At 36.0% G+C, this 25916-nt stretch overlaps 3 protein-coding genes and 1 pseudogene across 3 annotated transcripts; 2 read left to right on the forward strand and 2 right to left on the reverse strand.

The window, feature by feature from the left end:
• Positions 1–26: 26 nt before the first annotated feature.
• Positions 27–3604, reverse strand: LOC114727413 (uncharacterized; annotated as a pseudogene).
• A 4366-nt stretch (positions 3605–7970) lies between these two features.
• Positions 7971–11697, forward strand: LOC114727414 (galactinol--sucrose galactosyltransferase-like). The gene is made up of 4 exons (XM_028914123.1): positions 7971–9218; positions 10334–10511; positions 10618–10985; positions 11091–11697. Exons 1-4 carry the CDS (start codon positions 7977–7979, stop codon positions 11655–11657), a joined length of 2355 nt encoding a protein of 784 aa, XP_028769956.1. The 5' UTR covers positions 7971–7976; the 3' UTR covers positions 11658–11697.
• A 468-nt stretch (positions 11698–12165) lies between these two features.
• On the forward strand, positions 12166–15633 carry LOC114727411 (uncharacterized). The gene is made up of 3 exons (XM_028914121.1): positions 12166–12539; positions 12659–12934; positions 14570–15633. The coding sequence occupies exons 1-3, from the start codon at positions 12324–12326 to the stop codon at positions 15521–15523; spliced, it is 1446 nt and encodes a 481-aa protein (XP_028769954.1). The 5' UTR covers positions 12166–12323; the 3' UTR covers positions 15524–15633.
• A 465-nt stretch (positions 15634–16098) lies between these two features.
• On the reverse strand, positions 16099–24875 carry LOC114727412 (serine/threonine-protein phosphatase 7 long form homolog). The gene is made up of 6 exons (XM_028914122.1): positions 24774–24875; positions 24248–24696; positions 23950–24083; positions 23362–23840; positions 23031–23273; positions 16099–16215 (listed from the first exon to the last, which is right to left on the reverse strand). Exons 1-6 carry the CDS (start codon positions 24873–24875, stop codon positions 16099–16101), a joined length of 1524 nt encoding a protein of 507 aa, XP_028769955.1.
• Positions 24876–25916: the final 1041 nt, after the last annotated feature.

Genomic DNA, 25916 nt, shown 5'->3' on the forward strand with positions numbered 1-25916 from the left:
TTTCATAATTTTCTAGCATAACTAACCAGCCCCAAATGACATTTCCAGTGCCTCAGCTGCAGCTCCTTGTGGACAGTCCGCAACAGGTGATGACGGTGTATCATTGTCACCAGCAACTGGATTCTTCTGTCCTGGACCCACACTAAAAGCACCGTGCAACATTCTTCTTTCAGCAGCTCTATCTCTGTACTGACAGGTTCTTTTCTGGCACAGCAGCGACAATGTAAACAGCTCAAATAAGCTTTAGAAGTCATAAGTCTATTTTTGGCACTACCTTGTTAGTTGGCATTGACATATATATATAAACTAGTTAATGAGTTTGGCACACTTTCCTATGTTGTCTGAATGGAATGAGAGGGCTTGCCTAGTTTTTAAATCAAAATACACACCTTAGATGCGGCTAACTGATTTGGCAGCACAGGTAGACCTTTGTCCTTGCATACTCCACCAGAAGCTGATGCAGAACTTTCACTGGATTAGATATATGGGTAGTATTCCAATCAGATGATAATGGAGGAAATCCCCATTCCTTTGTAGGATTGGCAGAATCATATGTTGACAGTGAAGCTAAATAACTTGCACTGGGATTTCGCAATTTGTACACTTGTCCTGGTGAAAAGCAGCCATACTTAATCCAGGAAATATTTCTAGTATTATCACACCACTACAAATCCCAATATTCAAAATTTTCCACATAAGCTGCCATCCTTGACGGTTGATTCCAGCTCAACATGATAAAGAAATTCATATGACAAATTCTAAAGGCTAAAAGATACATTTGGTCCTATAACTTTGTACAAAATTTCAATCTGTATACTTTTAATCCTTTAACCCTAAAATTTTTTTAAAAAGATGATGACATTAAGATCTGAAATGTTGATAAAATATTCTCAAATGCTAACATATTAAGTTTAATTTTCAAAATATTCATGATTGTTACAAAAAAATCATCATTGAAGCCTAATGATTTTAGAATTAAAGTACCAAATGTATGCTTTTTAAAGTTAAGGGACTAAATTAAAACTTTGTATAAAGTTAAAAGACCAAGTGTAAACTTTAGCCAATTCTAAATAGATACTGAGTTTTCAATAGAATAATAGAATTGGAAATCTGTTATTGCAGAGAGAGCATGAGCATATGAATGGAAAAGAGTGCAAGAAAATTTCAAATTAAATACCCATCACCTCTTGCATATAACATACTAATAATTAGGTCTTCTTTAACATGGTGATGTATATAATTATGTATCCAAGAACAAAATGCAGACCTGTTTTGACTCGTACCAGATCGAGATGAGCTTCACAGATAGGAGCAGATCTTAATTTTCCGCCACCTGAGGGCATAGAAGGATGAAGCTTAGTGGATCGTTTCACTAATCTTCCAACCAACCTGGCCACCTCATCTTTTCCATCTTTTCGGTGTCCTCGAACCATTTCCCATTCCCACAAGTCCACTGCTGGAAACTCAGAACCCACCTCTTTCTCTGAATCAATGACTTGGCCATACTGAGCACGCCATCTCTCTTCATCTGTTGAAACGTTTGTAATGGTCCATAGCAAGTAATAAAAATGAATAGAAGGATTTTCAACGGAGGTAGACCATATGCCTAAAGTCCTAAACTGTAATGAAGAATTGTTATACTTCCCCAAAGCCATAGTGCTTTTGTTCACTTTAAAAAGCTTCACCAAACAGGCAACTAATTGCTCAAGACACAAGTGATAAGATGAAGGCAAATGACACCTCTGTTGCGTTCAGAGGTTTGTGCATGTGTGTGTACATGCATATGAAAGCAGAGTACCTTCATCTATGTCAGCTATGCCATTTTCATCCTCTGGGATCCATTCACCTTCTTCCAATTCATAAGTATTGTTATTCTGGGTACCTAGGCGAAACAGGACCATTAGAAACTTTCTTAGATATCCGAATTTCACTTTATTTTTCTAACAAGACCATGGAGATTGGAGGATGCAAACAAACCATCTGCTGCTAACTCAGCTCCATCATCTGTTTCCAGGGGCATTACTGCTGTATCAGCTACAGCTGGGTTGTTGTAGCCAGACAAGTAAAGATCAATTAATGTGTCCTCTAACCTGCAATTAGTGAATGGATAATATTTTAGGGGAGAAGAGTACAGAATAAGAGAAATGATGAACAATGAGGATGTGGAAGATGCATACCACTCAGATGGTGGAGGAGGAGGTTTCTCAGAAGTTGGACTACTTGTGCAATCCACGGGAGCTGCTAAAAAGAAAACTACTTAATTAACCGGCGCTTCTCACATCAATGAGTGCTGTGTGTATGAACCAAAACTGCAGATTCCCCAAGTGTAGAACAAATGAAATTTTCTATTTGCATTAAAGAGCAAAGTGCAGATGTTGGGGACATGACTAGGAGGCACTTTGCAGTAGTACTTGTCCCTGGCTATTGTAGAATCAGTTTCAACCCGTCAGCGCGCAGTATTACTGTTGCCAGAACATATTCCAAAGCTATCGTAGCTGGCATATTTATGAATAAATAGTTTCACTTCCAAATAAAGTAAAACAGTTACATTCCTCACCATGAGAAAATCCATCAGCAACAGTTCCCATCTGTTGATGCCAATCTGATGTACCTTCAATAAAGGTAGAATAAATCTCCTCATTGTCACCATATATTTGTTGACAAGAACCACCTAGTAAAGGAGGGTCTTGCGGTGCAACATTATTGGAAAGGAATGTTTCTCCATCATCAGCCTGGGTGGGACAATATGCAAAAGAATTTAAATCATGAAATTAAAATGATCATAATATAAGACTTTATTTAAGATAACATTAACTGAAGCGCATTTATAATAATCATGAACTTACCTCATTGGAACTTATAAGTACGTAATTGCCGTCCTCAAATTTGTAATATTGACCATCCTTGCTGCTATAGTACCAGCCAGCACTAGGGTCATGGTAAAATCCACTACTGCGGGAAGTTACCCATTCCCCAAAGAACCCAAAAAAAAAAAAAAAAGAGGAGAAGATTAATTGCCATATATTAATACGAAAAGCACAGTAACAAATCTTCTGGTCAATTTTGTAATTTCCACATCCTCGATGTTGAAAATTGAGCATTTGAGCTGAACGAAACATTGATTGTGATTGTGAAGCTAGAATGAAACACAAGGGGGGAAAAGGAATTCTGCTCCTGACGTTAACCTTATCGAAACTTTGAAAATAGCTAAATTAACAACTTGACGGGATTAAACACCAGTACAGAATCAAACAATCGTTCTGCAGTTGTAAATGACCATATAAATAACTAAAGCATCCTAAATGGCATTTCATACGAGTTCTACGAAACCTGAACATCCTTGTGCTTGCAAGATAACTAGGAATATACGGAATACCGAATCAACAGACACAAAAATAATAACAGACAAATGTTCGAAATTCAAAGAAAACCTGGCATGGAAGTAGAGCTGAGAATTCTCATCCCAAACAAAGACCGAATCATTGTTGTTTTGAAGATTCTCAGGATGATCAGACTCCATAACTTGGACTCTTTATTCGCTACTTCCGACAACCGATTTGTTCAATATTTCATCACAACGACGTAATGGTCGGGCGACTGTGAGACGACAGGCTCAGGAGCGATCGATAGGCGCCCACAGCCGACATGACCTCGATAGTTCTCCTCGGCCCAGCCCAAATAATCTCGGATTGCTTTATTACTAATTTATGATGATAACGTGTGGCCCAATTTATGGTTCCAGTATTTTTTCTCTCTTCTTCTGAAAGCCTCACTTATAATGTTTTTCTTCTGTCATCAGAGATTCTGAGTATGCTCTAAATTTGCCTCTTTACAAAGATCCTATGTATCAGAAATAGAATCTGACCACGATCCATGAAGGAGTGTTTAATAATAATCTTTCCAGTTATCCTAAATCTGGCATTTAACATTGAGAGTCCTAACGTGACCCGTTGATGAGTTAAGAATGAGTGGCTTTACCTGGACTAAAACCTTGAATATCAAACTATGTTAGCTTGATCCAGTTCAGCTAACACACCAAGGTGGCAATAGCAATCAATTTTCATTTAATTTTTGCCAAATTAAAAATAATAAAATAAATATAAAATATGAAATTAAATGCCTATAATACAACTTTAAAAAAAAAAATACAAGGCGAGAAAATTCAGCCAATATATTTAGGGAAAAAATGAATCCTATTCCCATCCATTTTTGTATATTTTCTGTTATTGATTCCCCTGTGACGTAATTATCTAATTTTTTGCTCGTATTTTTTTCCGTAAGTTGAAATTTTAAGTCTGATTTTGATATCCTTATTAACCAGTTTTTCCTTCAGCAAAAGCAAAAACATTTTCCACATAAAATAATACATTTTTACATGTTAAAACAAATTAAAATCATATTATTTATGTCATGTAATACGTTATTTATATTTTTTTTGTAATTTAGTATCACATAGTTAAATTTTAGAATTATATACTGCATATACTATATTTTTTATTAAGTAATTCCACTGTAAAATGAGAAATTGTACTTGAAATTAGTCCATCAATAAAAGGTTTTTAATGGATTCGCCGGCGACGGTTAACTACACTTATAAAAAAAAAAACAATTTTATGGCTGATCACTTTACCAAGTTACTACCTCCGGTCCTAATTATAAAAGCTAGTTGACTAATTTGAAGAGATTAAAAAAATAAGTTAAGTTAGTTATTTGTAATAAATAAGTGCAGTCTTTCTTAAAATATCCTTACTAATCAAGTGTATTAACTAGAATTATCATTGTTAAAAAAGCTATCTTGAGAAAAAATACATAAATATGAGAGACAAAGTGGATTGAGATTTTATATTTAGTATCAAAATAAAAGTCAAATAAAGTCTTATATTAAAGACCGGAGGTAGTATTACATAGGATGGAAGGGAATTATTGTATCTATGATCAAATTCTATCTTTCTTAACGTGAGATGCATGTTGATAGAAGAAGCCCCTGTTTTCTGCTTTGTGATTAATAGATATACAGTTTTTTTTTTTTTTAAAAAAGGTTTTCAATATAAACGAGCTTATGTTACTACAACAGAAAATCAGGCTTCAAAATCAGGCCAGATATTGAATATTTTCTATATAAAAAAATATTGTGATAGATATAGATGAATATGTGAAAATTGTTCCCTAAGTTGACGGATACATATTTTCTTCAAGTATGTTCTTCCTGCGAAGTACGCCTTCCACAATTCAGTAGAAGTTTCTGGCGGCAGAACATACTCCTAACTCTGCTTAATTTAATCAAAGGAAATTATCATCAACTATAATAAGACATCATTAAAAGAAGCTAATGACAGTTTGCCGGAGACTAAAGGACAATAAAGAATTGGACAGCTGGTCCAAAAAAAAATAAAAATAAAGAATTGGACAGATAGAGTTGTACCTCAGGAAGAAGCATCGAAACATGGCATCTGTACATATAGGATAAATTTTTATGTCACTAAACATTTTTAAAACGTATAATAAGGTATCATAGAAAAATTCGTGAATACTAAAATGACAATCATCAAAGACCATTTTTTATATGATAAATATACAATATAAAAATTTTAACAAATTATAATTTATTTTTTATTAAATATAAAACTTATTTTATAGTGTAATTAATGAGTTTTATATTTAAAACTGAAAGAGTAACAAGTTAAACGATGACAAAATCATTACAAGTTCTTTTAAATATTATGTTGTGTGCACATAATTATCTCATAATCATTCGCATACGCGCTTTCTTCCAAAAGTTTACATGAATATCACTATAAATTCAAACACAACTGTGGGTTTTATGCTTTGCACAAGCTATGATGTGAGTCTCGTGGTTTGAAATTGAAAGTTGGACGGTATGGTTTCTTATAAATTTTACATGGGAGGTTAATTTTGACACTAAAGTCTTGCAAATAAAATCTGTTCATAAGAGGATGGCTAGGACTATATGGTGAATATATACAGGCCTGTGTGGCTGTGTTTTATAGTTTTTCATTGTAGCTGAATTAATTCAATGAAGAGATAGTTTACTCCTTTAACCAAATAAAAAAAGACCTTTCAACGAATGAAAATGAGTGGTTCTAATTAAAATTCGACAAGATAGAAGTCAGAAAGGGATGGCCCACGCATTAGCCAGTAAATAAAAGGAAATGGTTAAAAGCAAGCGTTGGGCCCAGGGCAAAGCTCAGGAAACATCCAGAAAGACCCACGATCCGTCCAGAAACCTCACTGAATGATTACCGAACCCCACCTGAAAATTTGGGCGTGGAAGGAGAAAGGAGCGAGTTAACAACATGAAAGGTTAGTAATGAGGTCAGGTCTAACAGAAATAACTAATTTCTCATAATATGATGTAATAATTCATTTAGAAAGATACTTATATTTAGTAACTGACAATGCCCGAACATGATTGTTTTTGATAAAAAAAAATCTATACCTATAGACAAAAAAAAAAAAAACCACGAAGTGTTGGTCTCTCATGAGCAAATGCTTGAATTTCCACTGAAAAGAGTTATTTATAATTAATGCCTTAAAAAACAAAGTACACTGTAGATTGGGGAGTGCAAGTGTGCAACTCTATGAATCTAGATTATATTGAAAAATTTGCAAATTTATAAGTGATACGTACTACGTAGGATACTCATTTATGGCAAAAGGAAAATAGTACACTTTAATTTATTTAGAAAATAAGTAAATCATATTTAAGAACAGAACCAATCATTTGCAGTTCCTTTAATTTTCAATGGTCAAAGCTTGTTCAATAAGACTGATTTTTTTCATTCTCCACTTTTGGAGGTCCCCGTTGCTTGGCAAGGGATCAATGAAATATTAAAAAATGTCTAACAGGATGGACGGAATTCTCTGGAGTTTCGTGTTGAGTCATTCACACTTTGCATTATATTTTGTTTCTCTTCATCTGGACAGTCTATATTCTTATCACTTTTACTACTTGCAGGAAGTTGGTAGAAGATATGAAGGTCAGAAAAAAGTTGATGGAATATATGCGTGTTGGTAAAAATTGGATTAAGCGTGTGCTAGTTAATTTTCAATTTAAATAATTAAAAACATAGATATTATCCAAACCACATTCTTCTTTACAAATAACTAATTTAAGTTTTGGATTTGCAATGAGAGGGGTAATTCTTTTTTAAATATGGTTTCATGGATCTATATGACGAAATATGAAAAAGCACATTGCATACAAATCACAATGTCACATCATATTTGATTGTTGTTTAAATTTACTATAAATAGTTAATAATTAAATTTTAAAATTTTTTATTTTAAAAAATTTTTTTTTGTAATAAGTATATAATAAAAAATAAATGTAATCTCTTAAATAAAATTTTTTTAAAAATATATTTTTAATTTAAAAAATTATTAGTTACAAATTTAAATCTATACCATTAAAACTAGTTCTATTATCATTATTGTTTTTTAGTACATCAAATCAAAACTTATATAATATATCCCGGTTGTAACCAGTGGGCAATAAGAGAAATAAAGCTTGGCTTACATATAAGACCACAAATTAGATCGGTAGCACAATTGTTAATGTGTTAAGTGATATTGTTAATTATTACTCTTTATTAAAAAAAGATATTATTTTTATATATTTTTTTTTTGGTCCATATTATTTTTATATGTTTGGTAAAACGAGCGGTGTACACATGCAGTACAAACGACTCACATGTCCTTACACCAGGCAGCTAGTTTTCAGTCATGGCTGTCGCTAGAATGTGCCAAAAAGTAACCCCACGGTGCTCCACTAACCTCAGAACAAGCTAGGACGCTGCCCCCGCCCCCCCTCTTCCTCTCTTCTATATAAACCCTCCTCTGCCCTCTTCGCAAACTGCCTCACCAACCGTATCAGCTTTCTCTTTACAGATCTTTCTATTCTACTTATAAACTATTCACTACATTACTGGGTCTGTACTGTGACTTGAGTTTCTGTCATGGCCCCAAGCTTAACCAAAATTGCTGCACTAGACTTATTGAGCCTTGTTGATGCTAATTCTGAAAGTGAAACTCCCTTGTCCATAACCTTGGAAGGACCAACTTTCCTCGCTAATGGCCGCCCATTTCTCACCGACGTCCCTGCTAATATTATAGCCACCCCTTCTCCTTCTTTCTCCTCCAACAAAACCGCCACCGCCACCGTCGGTTGTTTCGTGGGCTTCGTTGCCGAAGAGCCCCGAAGCCGACACGTGGTTCCTCTCGGAAAGCTCAGAGGGATTCGGTTCATGAGCATATTCAGATTCAAGGTCTGGTGGACCACCCACTGGGTTGGAACCAGCGGAAACGACGTCGAGCACGAGACCCAAATGATGATCCTGGACAAAAGCGACACCGGTGATCGTCCTTACGTCTTGCTGCTTCCCATCATTGAAGGTCCTTTCCGAGCTTCACTTCAGCCGGGGTTAAACGACAACGTGGACATTTGCGTCGAGAGCGGGTCCACACGTGTCCGTGGGTCCACCTTCAGAAGCTGTCTCTACATGCACGTCGGCGATGACCCTTACCGCTTGATCAAAGAAGCCATGAAAGTGATCAGAGTCCATTTAGGGACATTCAGGCTTCTAGAAGAGAAGACCCCACCAGGCATCGTAGACAAGTTTGGTTGGTGTACATGGGACGCGTTTTATTTGAAGGTACACCCAAAAGGGGTGTGGGAGGGAGTTAAAGGCTTAGTGGAAGGAGGGTGCCCTCCGGGTTTGGTACTCATCGACGATGGCTGGCAATCAATCTGTCACGACGACGACCCTATAACGGATCAAGAAGGGATGAATCGAACGGCCGCAGGTGAGCAAATGCCATGTAGGCTGATTAAGTTCCAAGAGAATTACAAATTTAGGGACTATCGTGGTCGTCGGTTACCCTACGAGACGGGAATGGGTGGGTTTGTGAGGGATCTAAAGGAGGAGTTTAAGAGCATAGAGCATGTGTATGTGTGGCACGCGCTGTGTGGGTATTGGGGTGGGATAAGACCAAATGTGCCGGGGATGCCGGAGGCTAAGGTGGTTGCTCCGAGGTTGTCGGAGGGATTGAAGAAGACGATGGAGGATCTGGCGGTGGACAAGATTGTGAACAACGGTGTCGGGCTGGTCCCACCGGAGATAGTCCATCAGATGTACGAAGGGCTACACTCCCATCTGGAATCGGCGGGAATTGACGGCGTCAAAGTGGATGTCATACATGTAAGTCTTCTGGAAAATTCTTCCCGCTCCCTATAATATTTCTTGACACCGGGTATGCGCAGACGGTTGGATTAAAAGTTCAGTTCTTTTAAAAATAAAATAATCATACCTAAGCATGATTCATGAATATATATTTTGCCTTTTTCGGAATGGTTAACTCGTGAGCTCATTGCAATATATAATTTGTGGGGCCACATGCACATGATTGTTTGAGTTTTCAAACCAATTTCCAGCAAAGTAGGCCCTATAATAATTTATATTTACACATTCTTACAACACTGGCTTCGGACGTCCGTAGCCACCGTATATGCTTGAGGCTATAATCCCTATGACGTCATGGATTTCTTTTTTCTTAATTTGTTTAGAAATACCATTATCCTATAGTTTTGCTATATATGCAATGTGCTGGTGTCATAGGAAGAACACAACATGCGAATAGACTTGCTGTGGTTGTAATTTGCAGGTTATGAGAATTATTGAAAGGCAATTGTGTCACACACAATATGCTTTATCATTGCAAGTGTCCCCTTCTTTTGCCAAGTGTCCCTCCATGAAAGCATTACCTGGTGAGTATAGAGGCCCTATCATATCAGCATCCAGATCCACAGACTCTAGTCCAGTGATTAATTATGGTGTTAATGCTTAGGTTTTCTGACCCAAAAAAAAACAGGCTTAGGTTTGCCAATTTACAAAGTCCAGTGGCTCACTTTCAGTGCATTTCTGTTTCATTGTGGAGAATTGCACGTAGCTGGTTAATTAGACATTGTTTTTGGGTCATTTTGTCGGTGGGTTTGAGATTTGGTTGCTTCTATATATTAGCATGTTTGGTCCCATAAGCTTTTAACTAATTAATCTGTTAAGAAGGAGACGACAAAAGCAAGTTAACTGACAAGAGATTTATATCACTGAGATGATGATACTGAATCTGAATCACGTTGGTACATACTTGCAAGTGGTGTGAATCAATTACGGGATGATTAAATCTGATCAGAGTTTGAACTGTTGTAATGTAATACCTCCAGTTCTTGATACAAGATTTAGTTTTATATTAAGAACTGGACGTAGTAATATATCTGAGAAAGGACTAACTGGGGGGTATGCAATTGATTTTGCAGTTGCTTGAGATGTTGTCAGAAGAATATGGGGGACGGGTTGAGCTGGCGAAAGCATACTACAACGCACTTACAGCTTCAGTGAAGAAGCATTTCAACGGGAACGGAGTGATAGCCAGCATGGAGCACTGTAATGACTTCTTTCTCCTTGGCACACAAGCCATATCACTCGCCCGTGTTGGTAATTATATTCACTGAGCCACTCAATACCTTTTCCTTACTCAATTTGCCCTTCTTTGAGAATTCCCACTGGAGACTCACAGTGGCATTGTAAAACGATGACGCAGGGGATGATTTTTGGTGCACAGATCCATCGGGGGATCCAAACGGCACGTATTGGCTCCAAGGTTGTCACATGGTGCACTGTGCGTACAACAGCTTGTGGATGGGCAACTTTGTGCAGCCTGACTGGGACATGTTTCAGTCCACTCATCCCTGTGCTGAGTTCCACGCTGCTTCCAGATCCATCTCTGGTGGCCCCATTTATGTGAGCGATTGTGTGGGCCAACACAACTTCAACTTGCTCAAGACTCTGGTCTTGCCCGACGGCTCCATCTTGCGATGCCAGCATTATGCTCTCCCCACCCGAGACTGCTTGTTCAACGACCCTCTCCATGATGGCAAAACCATGCTCAAAATTTGGAATCTCAACAAAGTAAGTAATGCATATATGTGATAAGTTCGCCCTTTTTTTAAATCAGAATTACTTAATTTGATAGGACTTCAGTATCCTAATTCTGCAATTGTATGTAAATTACAGTGTACGGGAGTTCTGGGTTTATTTAACTGTCAAGGAGGAGGGTGGTGTCCGAGAACAAGGCGAAACCAGAGTGCCTCTGAGTATTCACAAAGAGTGACGTGTTTGGCAAGTCCTAAAGACATTGAATGGAGCAATGGAAAATGGCCTGTTAATTATAAAGGAAGTAACGTGTTTGCTGTTTATATGTTGAAGGAAGACAAGTTGAAGGTTTTGAAGTATTCAGAGGGGTTCGAAGTTTCATTGGACCCATTTAGTTTTGAACTTGTCACTGTTTCTCCTGTCAGAGTTTTGCCTCGAACACTGGTTCAATTTGCTCCTATTGGATTAGTGAACATGCTTAATTCTGGCGGCGCCATTCAATCCGTGGAAATTGAGGAACACCAGAAACTGGTAAAAATAGAGTTAAGAGGTTGTGGGGAAATGAGGATGTTTGCATCAGAGAAGCCAATTAGTTGTAAAATAAACGGGGAAGACACAGATTTTGAGTACGAGGAGATGATGGTGCGGGTCCATGTTCCTTGGCCTGAGGCTTCTTCAGGATTGTCTGTTGTAGAGTACTTATTTTGATGATCCCAAATAACCCCCAATTGGGGACTTTTGGGCTCATTCTTGATTCTATGTCCCAAGTGTATGAAATGATTTGTATCTCCGATGCAGTTTTACTATTTCTAACTTTTTTATTAACAATTCCACAACATACGCACCAAAAATTGATTAGTCTAGCCACAATAAACAGGTCATGAATCATCTGACAATGCATTCAAACTACAAATAAACAGAAATAATTGTAGAAATGATCATTTGCCCAGTTAGTTAATCCACTCATTCTAAGTTGACCTTGTATCAACAATTTTTCAGCGTTTTTTTGGGGGCGCGGGTTCATTCATTACAAGTGCAAAAAGTCAAAAACATGTAATTTATAATAAATTGTATCAACTATAGCTTTGCCTTTTAGATTCTGGTCAGCATATATAGGCAGTGAAAAGCTAATCCTTGAAGATTTACGATGATCCACCCTCCTCATCTTATTTTAATAATGTTACCTTAATTTTATTTTCTAAAATGAAAATCAGCAGCCAAAATGATCAAGAGTGAGTAATTTAACCCACCGCTCTCAACTTAGCCCAAAAAATTGGTGAGAATTGCTTCGCCAATAAACTCTTAGCTTCGGAGTAAAAGGGAAAAATTTGCTGATTCCCCTCATCAGTCCGCTCCGTCATTGATTGAAGCATCATGGCAAAGAAGGTGATAGATTTTGCTCGTTCCGAATCTAACAGCTCCTTCGAATCCGGAAGCCCTGGAGTTGCCAGAGGAGATGCCGACGATGCCGAGGGGTATGAAAGCGATGAATTCGTTGCGTTTAAGGATCACCTGCACTCTGGTGTTGACTTCCGGCCAACTCCGCCCCTCCGATCCTCCGGCTCACTCGCTTCCTCTTTTTCTCTCAAAGTACCTATGAAGATTTCACTCCCTTCCTCTTCTCTTAATCTTAATTGCTTTGTCTGGTTATCTTATTTTCTTTCCCTCTTCTTCTTTTTTTTCACCTCCGCATTTTTGCGTCGGGACAGAGCAGCAGTGGTGTTACAGGAAGACGCGGTGATGCTGGTGGCAGGGAAGATGGGGTTTCTTATGCTGCTGTTATCGCTTCTATGATTGACGGGAAAATGAAAGGGCATGTTGGTCGTCTGCTACGAGCTGCACATGTTATCAGTGCGCAAATAACTCAGATGGAGAATAGGAACAATCAATTGGAGGGGTCGATTGCTAACTTGAAGGATTCAACAGAGTTCTACCACCGGAAAACAGGGAGAAGGCTGAGAGAACTGGAGGATATGATGACAGAGGTACTGAGCGTATAGAATGCAGTATTTTTCTTATTCCTCGTGCTTTTCTAACTGATGAGTTGGCTGGTCGCCTGGTCCTCCTATAAGCTGCATTTATATAATTGGAGGATCTTCGTTCTTAAATGTCAAAACACCGACAGTGTAATTATGGAAGATGAACCTGTATTAATCGGATTGATCTGTGCATTGGATTCATGGAACAGACAACCTGGATATAGGATTTTACTGCTTAGAAAGAACAGAAACTCATTCAGTGTGGTCTTTTAGTTTATATGTCGTAGGTGGTGACTATCATAATGAGCGTGGGACGGAGCCAATTTAGCTAACGAGGGTTGGGATTGATAATCATACATATAGTACGTTTGCATATATATATATATATATATATATTGCGGTGGTTGAAAATATATAGCACTATGCAATACCAAGGGGGGGAAAAGTATTGGCCATAGCCGTGCCAGTTTTCCCTCCCTTCGCCATTAGTGTTATGTAGCATCGATGTCTAAGCTTCTACTTCATAAATTATCCCTTCTTGATTGCTCACAGAAAAAGAGGTTTACAGTTTTCGCCGTTCCACTATATGTCATTGCATTGACCTTGGTAGTGAGATAATATTGGGATCCCTGGATTTTGAGTTCTGGGTTGGTGCTTATCATACATGACTTCATTTTCCTCAGTGATTTTTGTGTGTAAATTTACCACAAAGTATGCATTAGTGATCACGGTCTACACTTCTGAAATAATTACTGAGCCTGCTATGGCAATGATTCCCAAGGGATGCCTTAATGGGTCTCTGGGTTGAATAACCTTGAATTATAACTATTATTTTTGGGACTTGAGAATTGGAAGAACTGCATTGGTGCGCTGTTAAAGGAAAAAAGGCAGGAAAGAAAAAGGTTTAACCTCTCTCAACTGGGGGTTATATTGTGTCTAACATCCTTGCTGTCTATTTTCTCCTTTCTATTCCTTTCTTTGGATTCTGTATGCTAGGCACACAAAAAAAAAAAAAAAAAGTTTCAGTTGTCTTGTCTCAACTGCGGGTTACATCGTGTCTAACATCCTTGCTGTCTGCTTTCTCCTTTGTAGTCCTTTCTTTGGCATCTGTATGTTAGATTACCGTCTTCGTATGAATGCGATCCCTCAAGATATTTTGAATCATGTAATGGATGCTAACATCTACTTTTTTTACTGTCGCCCGGTGAAGTTGCCTTGAAATAGTGACGTTCTTGCATCAGATTAGCCACTCGGTCATAATATTGATGCTTTTGATTTGAGAACTAAACCTTTAAATTGGATTATTCTGAAGTATTGATTCCTCTTTTGTTGCACTGCGCTAGCCCACCTGTGATGATAAGTTGTAAAGGAAGATCTCTCCCAAACATATTGTTTCACTCTGTAGTTTCTCTGTGAATACCTTTGTTTCTTCCAATCGCAGATCTCTTGATAAAGTGAGATTGAGTTGTAGGCAAAGGATATTGTGACACCTTAGAGAGATTAAGACTTCTTTGCAAATGAAGTTTCCTTGCCAAGTCACCATGACTGGAGATTCCAGAATGAGTTTTATCTTTATCTTTCAGCAATCTGAGACCTTGCGCTCTTCTAAATTCAAAATAAATAGCTAGTACTCCATTGCAGGTTCAAAGCGGCATTCAAGACTTGAGAGATAAACAAAAGATAGCGGAAGTTCAGCTTCAGCTAGCAATGGTTCAACAAATTAGAGTTGATTTACAATCAAAACAACAGAACAGGAATACTCAGAATAAAGGGGTTCAGCAACAAGTGTCATCTGCCCATTCGCAGGATTGCCAACCACATCCAAGCCCTGCCGCTTGCCAACAAAAACTCTCTGATCTACCTTCTTATGCTCCGCCTTGCTCCCCTCAAAATTCATTGCAAATACCTGCAAATACAGCAACAGCAGTTCTTCAACAATTGGGGCAGAACCAATCCAATTTTGTTCAACAATATCAAACATGCACCCGACCACAGCTGCCAACTCTTGATTCTGCTAATCGCCAGCACTGTATGCGTCTAACTCAACCACCAGTGACACAATATCGACCTTATATGAACTCATCATTTTCAGAATCGTCTCAATTGCCTCATCCACAGGCACCCTACAGTACTCTCCACGCTTCTGTTAATCAAGGGCATCACCAACCCCCAAAGCAACCTTACATGCCACCTGAATATTCTTGCCTTCCCATCCCTGTATTACCGTCTGCCACTGGGAAGACCCCTTTGCATCAACAACCCGGAAATGGAAACGCAAGTGATTATGTTGCAAGGCCTCCCCCTGACTACTGGAGTTTGGCCACGAAAACTTCACAACCTCCGCTCTCGTTTTCTCCCACTCCAAAAGCTCTGCCCCGTGCACTACCAATGGCCTTGGATGTGAAGGAGGCATCTAGTTCTCGTGGAACTGAAAGCAATGTGTCAATTGAAGATATTGTTGAAAATGCTGTGGCAATGGGATTCCGGAGGAATGCTGTGAAAGCAACGGTTAAAAAACTGGCCGAGAATGAGCAACCGGTTGACCTTAATCTGGTGTTAGATAAGCTGATAAATAGTGGGGAACCTCAGCAGTAGGATGGCATGTAATCCATTGTTTACATGATAATGTATAAAACTCTGTACATATATACTGGATTTATGTACGAGATTCTTTAATATGCACAGTCACCATCACTGTCTGCTAATGATGGGGCTGAGAGCGGGGTAGCTCGTTATGTTCCTCGCAGCGCTTTTGTTTCATCGGGTTAAGGACACTTGGGCCTGTTGGTGATCAAATGAGGCGCATTGGCCCAGCCGTCTTGCTTCTGGGGTCCTTGGTTTGATCTGGAACTTCTCAAGTAGGGGAGAATTTTGCCGTTGCATGTACGGATAACGACCCTCGTGCGTTTAAGCCCAAACTAACGACCCAGGATCGTATCAAGAATAGCTTTTCAAAGATTAAGTGACCAGTGGAGAAAATTTTAATCGTGACATGCGAGCTAATCAACTAAAAATTGTTGACCGACTAAGCTTTACTTGTGCTATGTACCCCAAATTCATAAAGCTAACGGAACAAATATGTGAAATTTGAAAAAAAAAGAAGAAAAGAAAGTATAATATTAATCCATTCAAGTATTATAAGCACTACAATGATCTATTAATATTGATTATTAGTCTTGAAGGCAGCTGATGAATTCTATTTCCTGCCTAGTGCTCCTGCGAAGCAAGGGGCCTATGAGATAATTCTGCAAGTACCGGAACCATAGAGCTAGTGTTTTGTCATAAAACTGAAAAGAATAACAATATAAAATAAAAACTATTTTTAAAAATGAAAACAAATTTTGCATCTCTACTTTAAAAAATAAAAAAATTGTTAAATAATAATTACAAAAGCATATTAAATATTAAACAGAAATAATTAAAAAAAAAGTTCTTATTTCGCTATTGGGCCAAATGTGATTTTCCTATGATTTTTATTCTATTGTAAAAATTAATTAGTAATATATTTAAGTGTTGCGTGCTTGCTTTTTTTTTTTTTTTTTTTAAGAAAGGCAGAATGTTACTATTCACTTTTAGAATCATTTTATTGTATTATTTACTTTATTAAATTATACCTTTCTTTTTTTTTTTTTAACTCAGCATGCTCAAGTCATGTTAGGTTTAAAACTAATTTCTGTTAGGTCAAGAGCGTTAATGTTAAAATCCTCCTAACAAGCTTTTTTCCTGGGATTCAAACTTGTGCTCTCTTTCTTATGGGGATAAGATTGCTTAACATCTCAATTAATAATTTGTTAGTTAAATTATACCTTTCTACTCATTTGGTTCTAAATGTAAGGCCCTTTTTGTAGTATAATTGACACAACAAAATGGGTATTGCATTTAGGACGGGAAGAATATTTTATAATATAAATAAATAACCCATAAAAGTGGATGCCTCTTGCTTAACGTGGGGGAATCACAACAAGGGACTAAAAGAGAGCAAATGATATTTTTTTAAAGTAAAAGAAAGATCTCAAGATATTATTTCTCTTTGGTATTTATGGGACTATGATAATGGGGCAGCAATAAGAGGTGCGATTGATGGGGCTGCTTGCTGAAGAAGGAAAATGGTGGAATAGTTGGGGGTTGCCCCCAGTTGGCACTCATTCATGAATGCTTGGGCTTGTTTTATGAAAAAGAATATGAAAAGGAAGAATCATGGAAAGTGGGGGGAAAAGATCAAAGATCCAACTTTTGATTCTTCCAGTGATCATTTGGGCATGTTCTGGAAATTGCTATGGCCCTATTGTATTCTCATCACCTTTAGCGGCATAGAAGGTGCTGGCATGCATCTTTAGTTAATTCACATATATATGGAAAGAGGGAGAGAGATTTACTTCTCAGAAAGTATCCTTCTTGTCAATTTCTTTGCATTTAAATCATGGGGTCCCCTCATTTTAGGTCTTTACAGCTTACCTTCTCATCTTTCAACCACACAGGGCATAGCCCACCCCTACTCATAGCTTCAACACTTGTTAGTTTTTACTACTGTTCTCCATGCATGCCATACCCTCCTATGCCCACTTTTTTTAGTACAATATCTAGCTTCCAGTTGTACCAAATTAATTTAAGTATTATGGATTATCGAATTCAAATATAAGTAACTCTTTTAAAAGGAATCTTTTGCATTTACATGACATCGGACTTCATATCTTATATATACATACATATATATATTTTTGTGAATGAATATTAGGAAAAAAGTTGGGCTCACCTATAATTCAAAGGCATAGCAATTAACCTTTGACCACAGCCCTATCCAGCACAATAGCTTAAATTGGGACAAGAGGATTTTGTTGTTTACAAGCTGAGACCTTGGTTTTTAAAGATGTCTCTTCTAGCGCCGCGACGTGTTTTAGGGTCAAATCCACTCTTTTAATGAGCATGTCCAATCCTTTTGCCTGCTGAACCATGGATAAAAGGTGGATTTTAATTTTCTTATTCACTGTTACTTCTTGTATGGACTATAATTTTAATTTTTTTTAATCAAGTTACTAGTTATTTGAAATTATCTTAAACCCTAAATAAGTACTATCTCGTAACAAACAAGCTACATATATTCGATGGCCAGTTTAATTATTAATTTATGGAGGATTATAAACAAATCCCAAATAAATAACTTAATCATTTTCTCAATCCTACTCATGAATCAGACTTCTTAATTCATGTCAAATTCTTGTATTTATAAATATTAAGACTTATATATGGGTCATTCATTTTCTTATTTGAGAACCGTATATAATTCTCTTTAATTTACTCATAGATAAGAATTACAAATAAAGCATTCATATAGTTATAATAGATCACTCTCTGAAATTGATATGCTTTTGATTTAGAAAATTAATTTTTAATATTAACTAATCAGTTTAAGTTAATAATTAAAACATTATGTTAACTGTGAACTCCGTTTATAAAATAAAATTTATTAAAAACTTATAAAAAAAAATTTAGATCCATGCAAATTGGTTTTAGATAATCAATAATATACATGGGGGGCATAGCAAGTATATTTCTAATGATATATATTAAATCGATTCGCCTTATTAAACGGATCAAAATAAGTTAATTGAGAGTAAAAATTAAAGGATATATAGGAACTTGGATTAAATCGATTCGCCTTACTAGATTAGATTTGGGGGGGGGGGGGAGGGACTCTAATTTTACGCGCAGAAAGTTGTCTTACACGGTAAACTTGAACAAATAATATCTGTGGTTATTAGCCAAAAAAAAAAATCGGAGGTTTATTGGGTAAAAACAGATAATATCTGTTTGTTTATAATAAAGCTGTGACCGAATGAATGTTGTATAGCATATGATTCTATGTGGCTGTCGTTGTCTACACTGACTCAAAGTCATTTCCGATCATATGATCCCTCGCCAACATTATGAAGCGTGTTTCATATAACTAAGAAAAGTTAGTCTCTGGTCAAAATATCTCCTATACAATCATCAAAGTAAGACCGTAGAATCATTAGTACCATCTCCAATCTGTAATGCTACCTCGAGTCTTAAATATAAGAGCTAGTTGACTAATTAAAGAGATTAAGAAAATAAGTTAAGTTAGTTATTTGTAATAAATAAATATTATCTTTTCTAAAATATCTTCATTAATAAACTTTGTTAGTTAGAACTACTATTATTAGAAAGACAATCTTAAAAAAATATATAAATATGAGAGACAAAGTAGATTGGAGTTTTATATTTAAAATCGAAATAAAAGTCAAATGAGATCTTATATTAAGGACTCAGGTAGTATAAGCGTTTGTTGACTAATGTAAGTAAATTAAAAAAACTAGTTAAGTTAATTATTTGTAACAAATAAGCATTGTCTTTCCTAAAATATCTTTGCTAATCAACTATATTGGCTAAAACTCCTATTATTACAAGGATTGTCTTAAAAAAATAAATAAATATGATAAATCAAGTGGATTGGAGACTTATATCTAGGATTAAAATAAATATTACTCCTCCGGTCATTAATATAAGACCCAATTGTTGAGTTGGTTTTGGTCCTAAATATAAGACCCATTTCTCATATTTATCAATATTCTCTAAATTACCCTTATGAATACTCCCTCAACCATAATCAAATAGAAGAGGAAGATGGGGTATTAAGAAAAATAATTATGGTATTTTAGGAAAAATGTGTCACTTTTCTTATAATTAACCAACTTACCTAACTTCCTTAATCTAATCAAATTAATTAAATGGGTCTTATATTAAGGACCGGAGGAGTACTTTAGTATTATTTGAGAGATCTACAGTGGCAATTGATTATTTTATACACACATGTATGTGTCGTCTTTTCACCCACTTAATTTGGCTCGTCAGTGAATAAATGTGGGATTATATGGGGGGTTGACTTCGTATTAATGGATCTGAGGTTGTACTTAAACCAAAGACTCACATGTATAATAATAATAATAATTAACGTAAGAGGTCATCAAATGTTCCACTAACAATTAATATGAATTTATACAAATGCATTGTATTGAAAGATGACGGCCCAAAAATAATCAAACAACATCTTTTGTTTTCTTGGGATATTTTCTTAATCGGTGAAACCCGGGGCAAATATATAATTTATTAATTGAAAAGAAAAGGAGAAGTCAAATATGATTAACTAGTGATAATGATAATGATGATGATCTCAACACAAACCACTTTGAGGTTGTGTTTTTTTGTTTTGTTGACATGAAAGTATATATGTTGATATTAATATGTTTATGATAGATGTGGGTGGCATGTGAATTAGTTGACAAAATATTATACCTACTTATTACTTAATGGAACCATAATTGCCCAGCTAGCTAATGTAGTTGTTTATGAAGAATATGCCGCCGGCCCACTTCTTATATAAATGTCACTCCTTTAATTCTATGGAAAACTATATTGAAGGTACCTATACTTTCTTTTCATTTTTAATTTGGTACCTATGTGTTTTTTTCCCTTTAATTAAACATTTAATTTTATCTTTTTAGCAACATTAGCTCTTATAACTTTGTTCTATTGATATTTTTAGTCTCTACATAAGGATTAATGATGTTAATAGAGGAAAAATAAAGATTTAGTTAAGAACAAAAACACATAGGTACCAAATTGAAAATTGAAAAAAAGTATAGGTACCTTCAATATGGTTTTCCCTAATTCTATTCATAAAACACTTCTAATGTGTTTTATCATAACTTAAAAAAACTTTAAATCTTGTTAACTCTTTATTAAAATTTAATAATTTTTCAATTTTGTCTATATTTAAGATATACACTCTAATAAGGAGTCTAATAAAACGAGAAAAATAATAAATTAGAGGTGAAATTAAATGTTTATATAAGAAATTTAATGAGGTGACTTGTATTAGGAAAAAATACTACTTTCTTTATCTTATAAATAGAATCACATAGTGATATTTTATTTTCAACTTTTCAGAGAAGGTGAGATTTCTTTTAAGGTGACAGGTAGGCTTTTTTATCCAGACACGACAAACAGTAAAAGTATTTACTCAGATGCTATAAGATCAAAAATATTTACCCAGATACTACACTTAAAATCGTTCAGGCAGTGAACGAGTTTAAATTTATACAGAAGTTGTTCAGGCCAAAAACGACTTCAGTGGGACCCACATCCAAAATATGAAAGTTGTTCTTGGTCTGAACAACTTCAGTGGGGCCCACATCACAAAATAGAAGTTGTTCTTGGTCTGAACAACTTCAGTGGGACCCACTTTTTGTCTTACATTCCATGCGTGGCTTTTTTATCAAGACACGACAAACAGTAAAAGTATTTACTCAGATGCTATAAGATCAAAAATATTTACTCAGATACTACACTTAAAATCGTTCAGGCAGTGAACGAGTTTAAATTTATACAGAAGTTGTTCAGACTAAAAACGACTTCAGTGGGACCCACATCCAAAATATGAAAGTTGTTCTTGGTCTGAACAACTTCAGTGGGACCCACATCACAAAATGGAAGTTGTTCTTGGTCTGAACAACTTCAGTGGGACCCACTATTTGTCTTACACTCCATGCGTTTTCAGCTTTCGTATTTTGTTTCTGCCTTTTCCAGCCCCATGCAAAGTGTTTCTTCCCTTCCCAAATATTCCCATCAATATAGAGTAGTCATTCCTTGTCTCTCATGCGTGAATACTTTGTTTTTGCATGTGAGTGTATAGTATGAATTCTACTTATGTAAGGCATTCGGCATTCTTTTTATTTAATTATTCCAAAATTATAACTAAAATTCTAAAATTATAAATAGAATATTTTATTATTTATTTAATATTATTTATATTTAATTAATTCTATTTAATTAATAATTAATTAATATTAATTAGATTTATTAATATAGATTTATTAAAAATAAATAGTATATTGAGGAAATTTCTAGATTTCACATCTAATTGAATTGTAGAAATATGATAATCTCCTCCAAGAATTTTTAGAAAAAAATCCATCAGATTCACATTTTATTTGATCCTTAATTTCTAGTCGAAAGCTAATAATGTATTCCCACTCATCATAAGCCTTCTCCTCACTTAACGGAGTGAAAGGGGCTTTTGTTTTGCATGTTTTGGGTTTTGCAATCAAACCCAGCTTTGTGTTACTTAGGGAATTTTTAGCAAAACGTTGCAAATAGGGAAAAAAAATTCTTCAAATACTACATAGTGGGAATTATTTCCCCAAATACTACACTCAAAGTTGTTCTTAGTTTAAACAACTTTAAAAGTTCATCTTAATAAGAGCAATTTCTTCAATAAACATTGGTTCCCATGCAGCTGAACTTCATCTTGGCCTGAACAACGTTTAAAATTCATCTCAGTAAGAGTAATTCCTCCAATAAACCTTTTCTTCCGTCTAGCTGAAATTCATCTTAGTGTGAACAACTTTTAAATTTCACCAGCATCTGAACAACTTCTTCACAATCTCTCACCACATAAATATTCCTACAGTGATGTTAATAATGGTCATATCATTAGAATAATGAGTTAATAATTATATAATGATAATAGTAATAATTAATATTCTATTAATTAAAAAGTGATTAAAGAAAATAAGTAATGATTAAATGTTATAAAATTAATAACAAATAACAATTAAATTGACATGAACAAAAATAAGAATTAATTTACCTCACAAATAATGACTCCCCGTGCCACATCTTGGTCTCCTCCGCGCACGCTGTGGCCGTTGTTGTATATTTACTTCTTGAGTTTGATCTAATGTCTCATTTGTCTGCGCAGTTGACGTATTTAAATCAAACCAAGGTGATTCGGCTAAAGAAATTGATTGTCGAGGGGTGACAAATGCTTCATTTGATGGACCACCTTGCTCAAAAGAAGAAGTGTTATATTGATCGATAATAATGCAGGATTATCAAATAAGGACATGAATGACTGAAATTGAGGAGGATTGGGTGAGTCAGAATGGGATAATGTTGGTGATGATGGCATGTGATGAGGGTAAAAATGAGTTGGATTGGAAGAGGCGATAGGGCTTGATGAGACTGGTATGTTATCAAAATGACTAAAATTTTGAGGCTCTTGTTCATTTAAATTTTCATTTACAATTGGTGGCTGAGTAGACAAGTAACCGCCTCGCCGTTTGCTTGGTCTATCTCGAGGAATTTGTGGACGGGGTAGCTCAACTGGTGGTGGAGCTGGTTGAGAATTCATATTAAACCGTTGTTCTCTAACTGCAAGTAAGATGTTACGCTGGTCTCGAGCAACTCTTTCTCGATAATCAATGCAATCAGAGCATGTTGAACGAGAATTAATTGTTAGCCTATATAACTGTTCTGCTATGTCAGCCTGAAATAAATAAAACATTAGGTTTGAAAAAATTTTCGTATAAAAGAAAATGATGATATTGATCAGAAAAAACTAAAAAAAACCTTACCACATAGCCAGTATCACCACTAACACGTTGGATCCATCGTCTTGTATGTCTCCAATACCATTGCATGTACTCAGATGTTCGATCAAGTTCACCAAGTGCCAGAGGAGCATCAACAACAGCGTGTGGCCATCTATTCCATGCTTCAATGAAGTTTGAGTATTCTTCAGTCCAATTTGTGCTTATTCTGCCACGTAGTTGTATTGTATGGTAATTTCCTAAATGAACAGGCATGACAGGAATAGGTTGTTGACGACCGAATTGCCTTAGTACACGATCAGGGTGATGCCATTCTATAATATGAAAACATATTAGAGGAACTGAAGCAAGCCAAATTTCAGGTGTTGCCAAGCAGTATTCTGGAATCAATTGGCGCACTTCAGAAGATTCATATGGCTGCCAAATTATGTCATCATCCGTCATTCTATCAAGAAGACTCCTATATTGGCGTAAGGATGTGACACTTGGACGAGGATTTTGTCCTACATTTTTCCATCTAGCATTATCAACAACCCAAAAAAGTAGTGTTAAAATTTGTAAAATTTCAATAATAAGTACATATGAAATATTTGTTGTGTGATTTTGGCATACCTGAAACCAAAGGAGGTAAGAGAGGGTAGATATTAGACTGTGGATCTGGAGATACAGGTTGTTGTGTGGTGCTAGCGTAGGAAAACGATCCCATGCCCATAAATGTAATAATGATAAGCACCCTCCAATCCCATCTTCAGTTGGATTAGTAGCATTACATAATTCTCTATACAGGTGAGCTAAAACTGCTGAACCCCAACTAAAATTTCCAACTTCTTCCAGATTATAAAGTAGTGGAAGGTACATCAAATACACCCTAGTACACGATCTATCTGGCATGAGATATCCTCCAATCAACCTGAGAATATATGCACGAGTGAATTGTTGAACTTGTACATCGTCTGCATCATCAGGTAAGTGATTAAAGTGCTCTTCCAACCAATTCATAAGTAGTCGTTGTCCAAGTATTCTATCTGCAGGTGGTCTAACCCCTAGAAGCCATTCACAAACATCTTGCCAATTAAAGTCAGTTTTCCCAATGACAGGCATTCCTACACAAGGAAGGCCTAACTGTATAGCAACATCCTCTAATGTTATTGTGCACTCTCCACGTGTAGTATGAAATGTGTGAGTCTCAGGACGCCACCTCTCAATAAGGGCTGAGACCAAACTCCGGTCGTAATCAAATTGCCCTACCCTCGCAACACCATAAAATCCAGCTAATCTAAGATATTCAAGTATCTGATTGGGTGGCTCAATCATTCGATTAGCATGCATGACTCGTCTAGTGTGTAGGATTCGAGAAACCTATAGAGAAAATTTTTTAAAAAAAGTTAGTATTAAAGCATAGAATTAATAAGTAGTAGTTAAGAGAGATTACTTACATTTTCATTCCAAACTTGTTGCGAAATATGTTGAGTTTGTAAGTACAGAAGTGAGTTATCCTCTGGACCAGGGTTAATGACTTCTTCTGGATATTGTGCCATTTTCAAATATCTAAACACAACATAACAAATAAATATTCACATAATATAAAAAATTACAAAAACCATTTACATTTCATCTTCATATGTATAATTTTCTTTTTACATAAGCAAAATACATAATTTATTGTCTGGATGCCACTCTTTGAGGACAAGTAGAGCGATTATGACCAATTTGTCTACATAATCCACATTTGTTGGGTGGGTTGGGTGTGGTCCAATCCATCTCATTACGTATGCGACTTGAACGAGGACGGCCTTTATCTCTAATCATTGATGGATCAGGTATTAGAGTAGGGCAATCAATTTGCGGCCAGTAAGTCTCATCTCCTATTGGATGAAAGTTGTTACTGTAAGCCATTTGCATGGTTTCTAACCTAAAAACAGGATCAACATATTGCAAATGGTTAATGCCTACTTGTGAGCAAGCTGCAACAGCATGCATACATGGAAACTTTTCTGCTTGAAATTCTCCACAATCACATTTTCTATCAATCAAGTTAACCTTGCAACAACGACGAAATTGACGAAGTTGAATATTGTATGGCTCGATAACCTCAAATGATGTTGATATTCTATCAAACTCTCGAACAACACATCCAGATGCACCTTGTGTTACTATGTCTAACTTCTTTGTTAGTGTCTCAGAAAACACTTGACCAGCTGCAATTGCGCATGAACTTGTTGGGCACGCTTTACAAAATAGTTGTTAACTCTATACATGGTCGCTTTAACTAAACCAGTTATGGGTAGACTTCGAGCACCTTTGAATACACCATTCATGCACTCTGCAAGGTTAGTTGTCATGTGTCCATAACGTCGACCTTCAACGTCATATGCACGTGACCATTTTTTCTTTGGGGATGGCTCCAATCCATCTAGCAGCAGATGCATGTTGCAATACTATCTCTGCTAATTGTTGGTCAACAACATGACGTTCATACGCATCCCTACAAGTAATTATTAACTTATTAAAAATAATCATAATATTATAAAGTTATTGTATCATTAAAAAACACAAGAAATCTCACCAATATTTATAAT

This window comes from Neltuma alba, unplaced genomic scaffold (assembly GCF_004799145.2).
Source record: "Neltuma alba isolate B1F8T4 unplaced genomic scaffold, ASM479914v2 tig00012471_pilon, whole genome shotgun sequence".
NCBI classification, from domain to species: Eukaryota; Viridiplantae; Streptophyta; class Magnoliopsida; order Fabales; family Fabaceae; genus Neltuma; species Neltuma alba.

What these genes read in the sequence shown, in the direction of transcription:
- LOC114727414 (XM_028914123.1), top strand. Translation starts at nt 7,977, where the DNA reads ATGGCCCCAAGCTTAACCAAAATTGCTGCACTAGACTTATTGAGCCTT. An exon ending in TCAAAGTGGATGTCATACAT is followed by an intron (nt 9,219 to 10,333) that starts GTAAGTCTTCTG and finishes TTGATTTTGCAG; the next exon opens with TTGCTTGAGATGTTGTCAGA. An exon ending in CATATCACTCGCCCGTGTTG is followed by an intron (nt 10,512 to 10,617) that starts GTAATTATATTC and finishes ACGATGACGCAG; the next exon opens with GGGATGATTTTTGGTGCACA.
- LOC114727411 (XM_028914121.1), top strand. Translation starts at nt 12,324, where the DNA reads ATGGCAAAGAAGGTGATAGATTTTGCTCGTTCCGAATCTAACAGCTCC. An exon ending in CTTCCTCTTTTTCTCTCAAA is followed by an intron (nt 12,540 to 12,658) that starts GTACCTATGAAG and finishes GCGTCGGGACAG; the next exon opens with AGCAGCAGTGGTGTTACAGG. An exon ending in TGGAGGATATGATGACAGAG is followed by an intron (nt 12,935 to 14,569) that starts GTACTGAGCGTA and finishes ACTCCATTGCAG; the next exon opens with GTTCAAAGCGGCATTCAAGA.
- LOC114727412 (XM_028914122.1), bottom strand. Translation starts at nt 24,875, where the DNA reads ATGGCACAATATCCAGAAGAAGTCATTAACCCTGGTCCAGAGGATAAC. An exon ending in AACAAGTTTGGAATGAAAAT is followed by an intron (nt 24,697 to 24,773) that starts GTAAGTAATCTC and finishes TTTTCTCTATAG; the next exon opens with GTTTCTCGAATCCTACACAC. An exon ending in GTGGTGATACTGGCTATGTG is followed by an intron (nt 23,274 to 23,361) that starts GTAAGGTTTTTT and finishes TATTTATTTCAG; the next exon opens with GCTGACATAGCAGAACAGTT.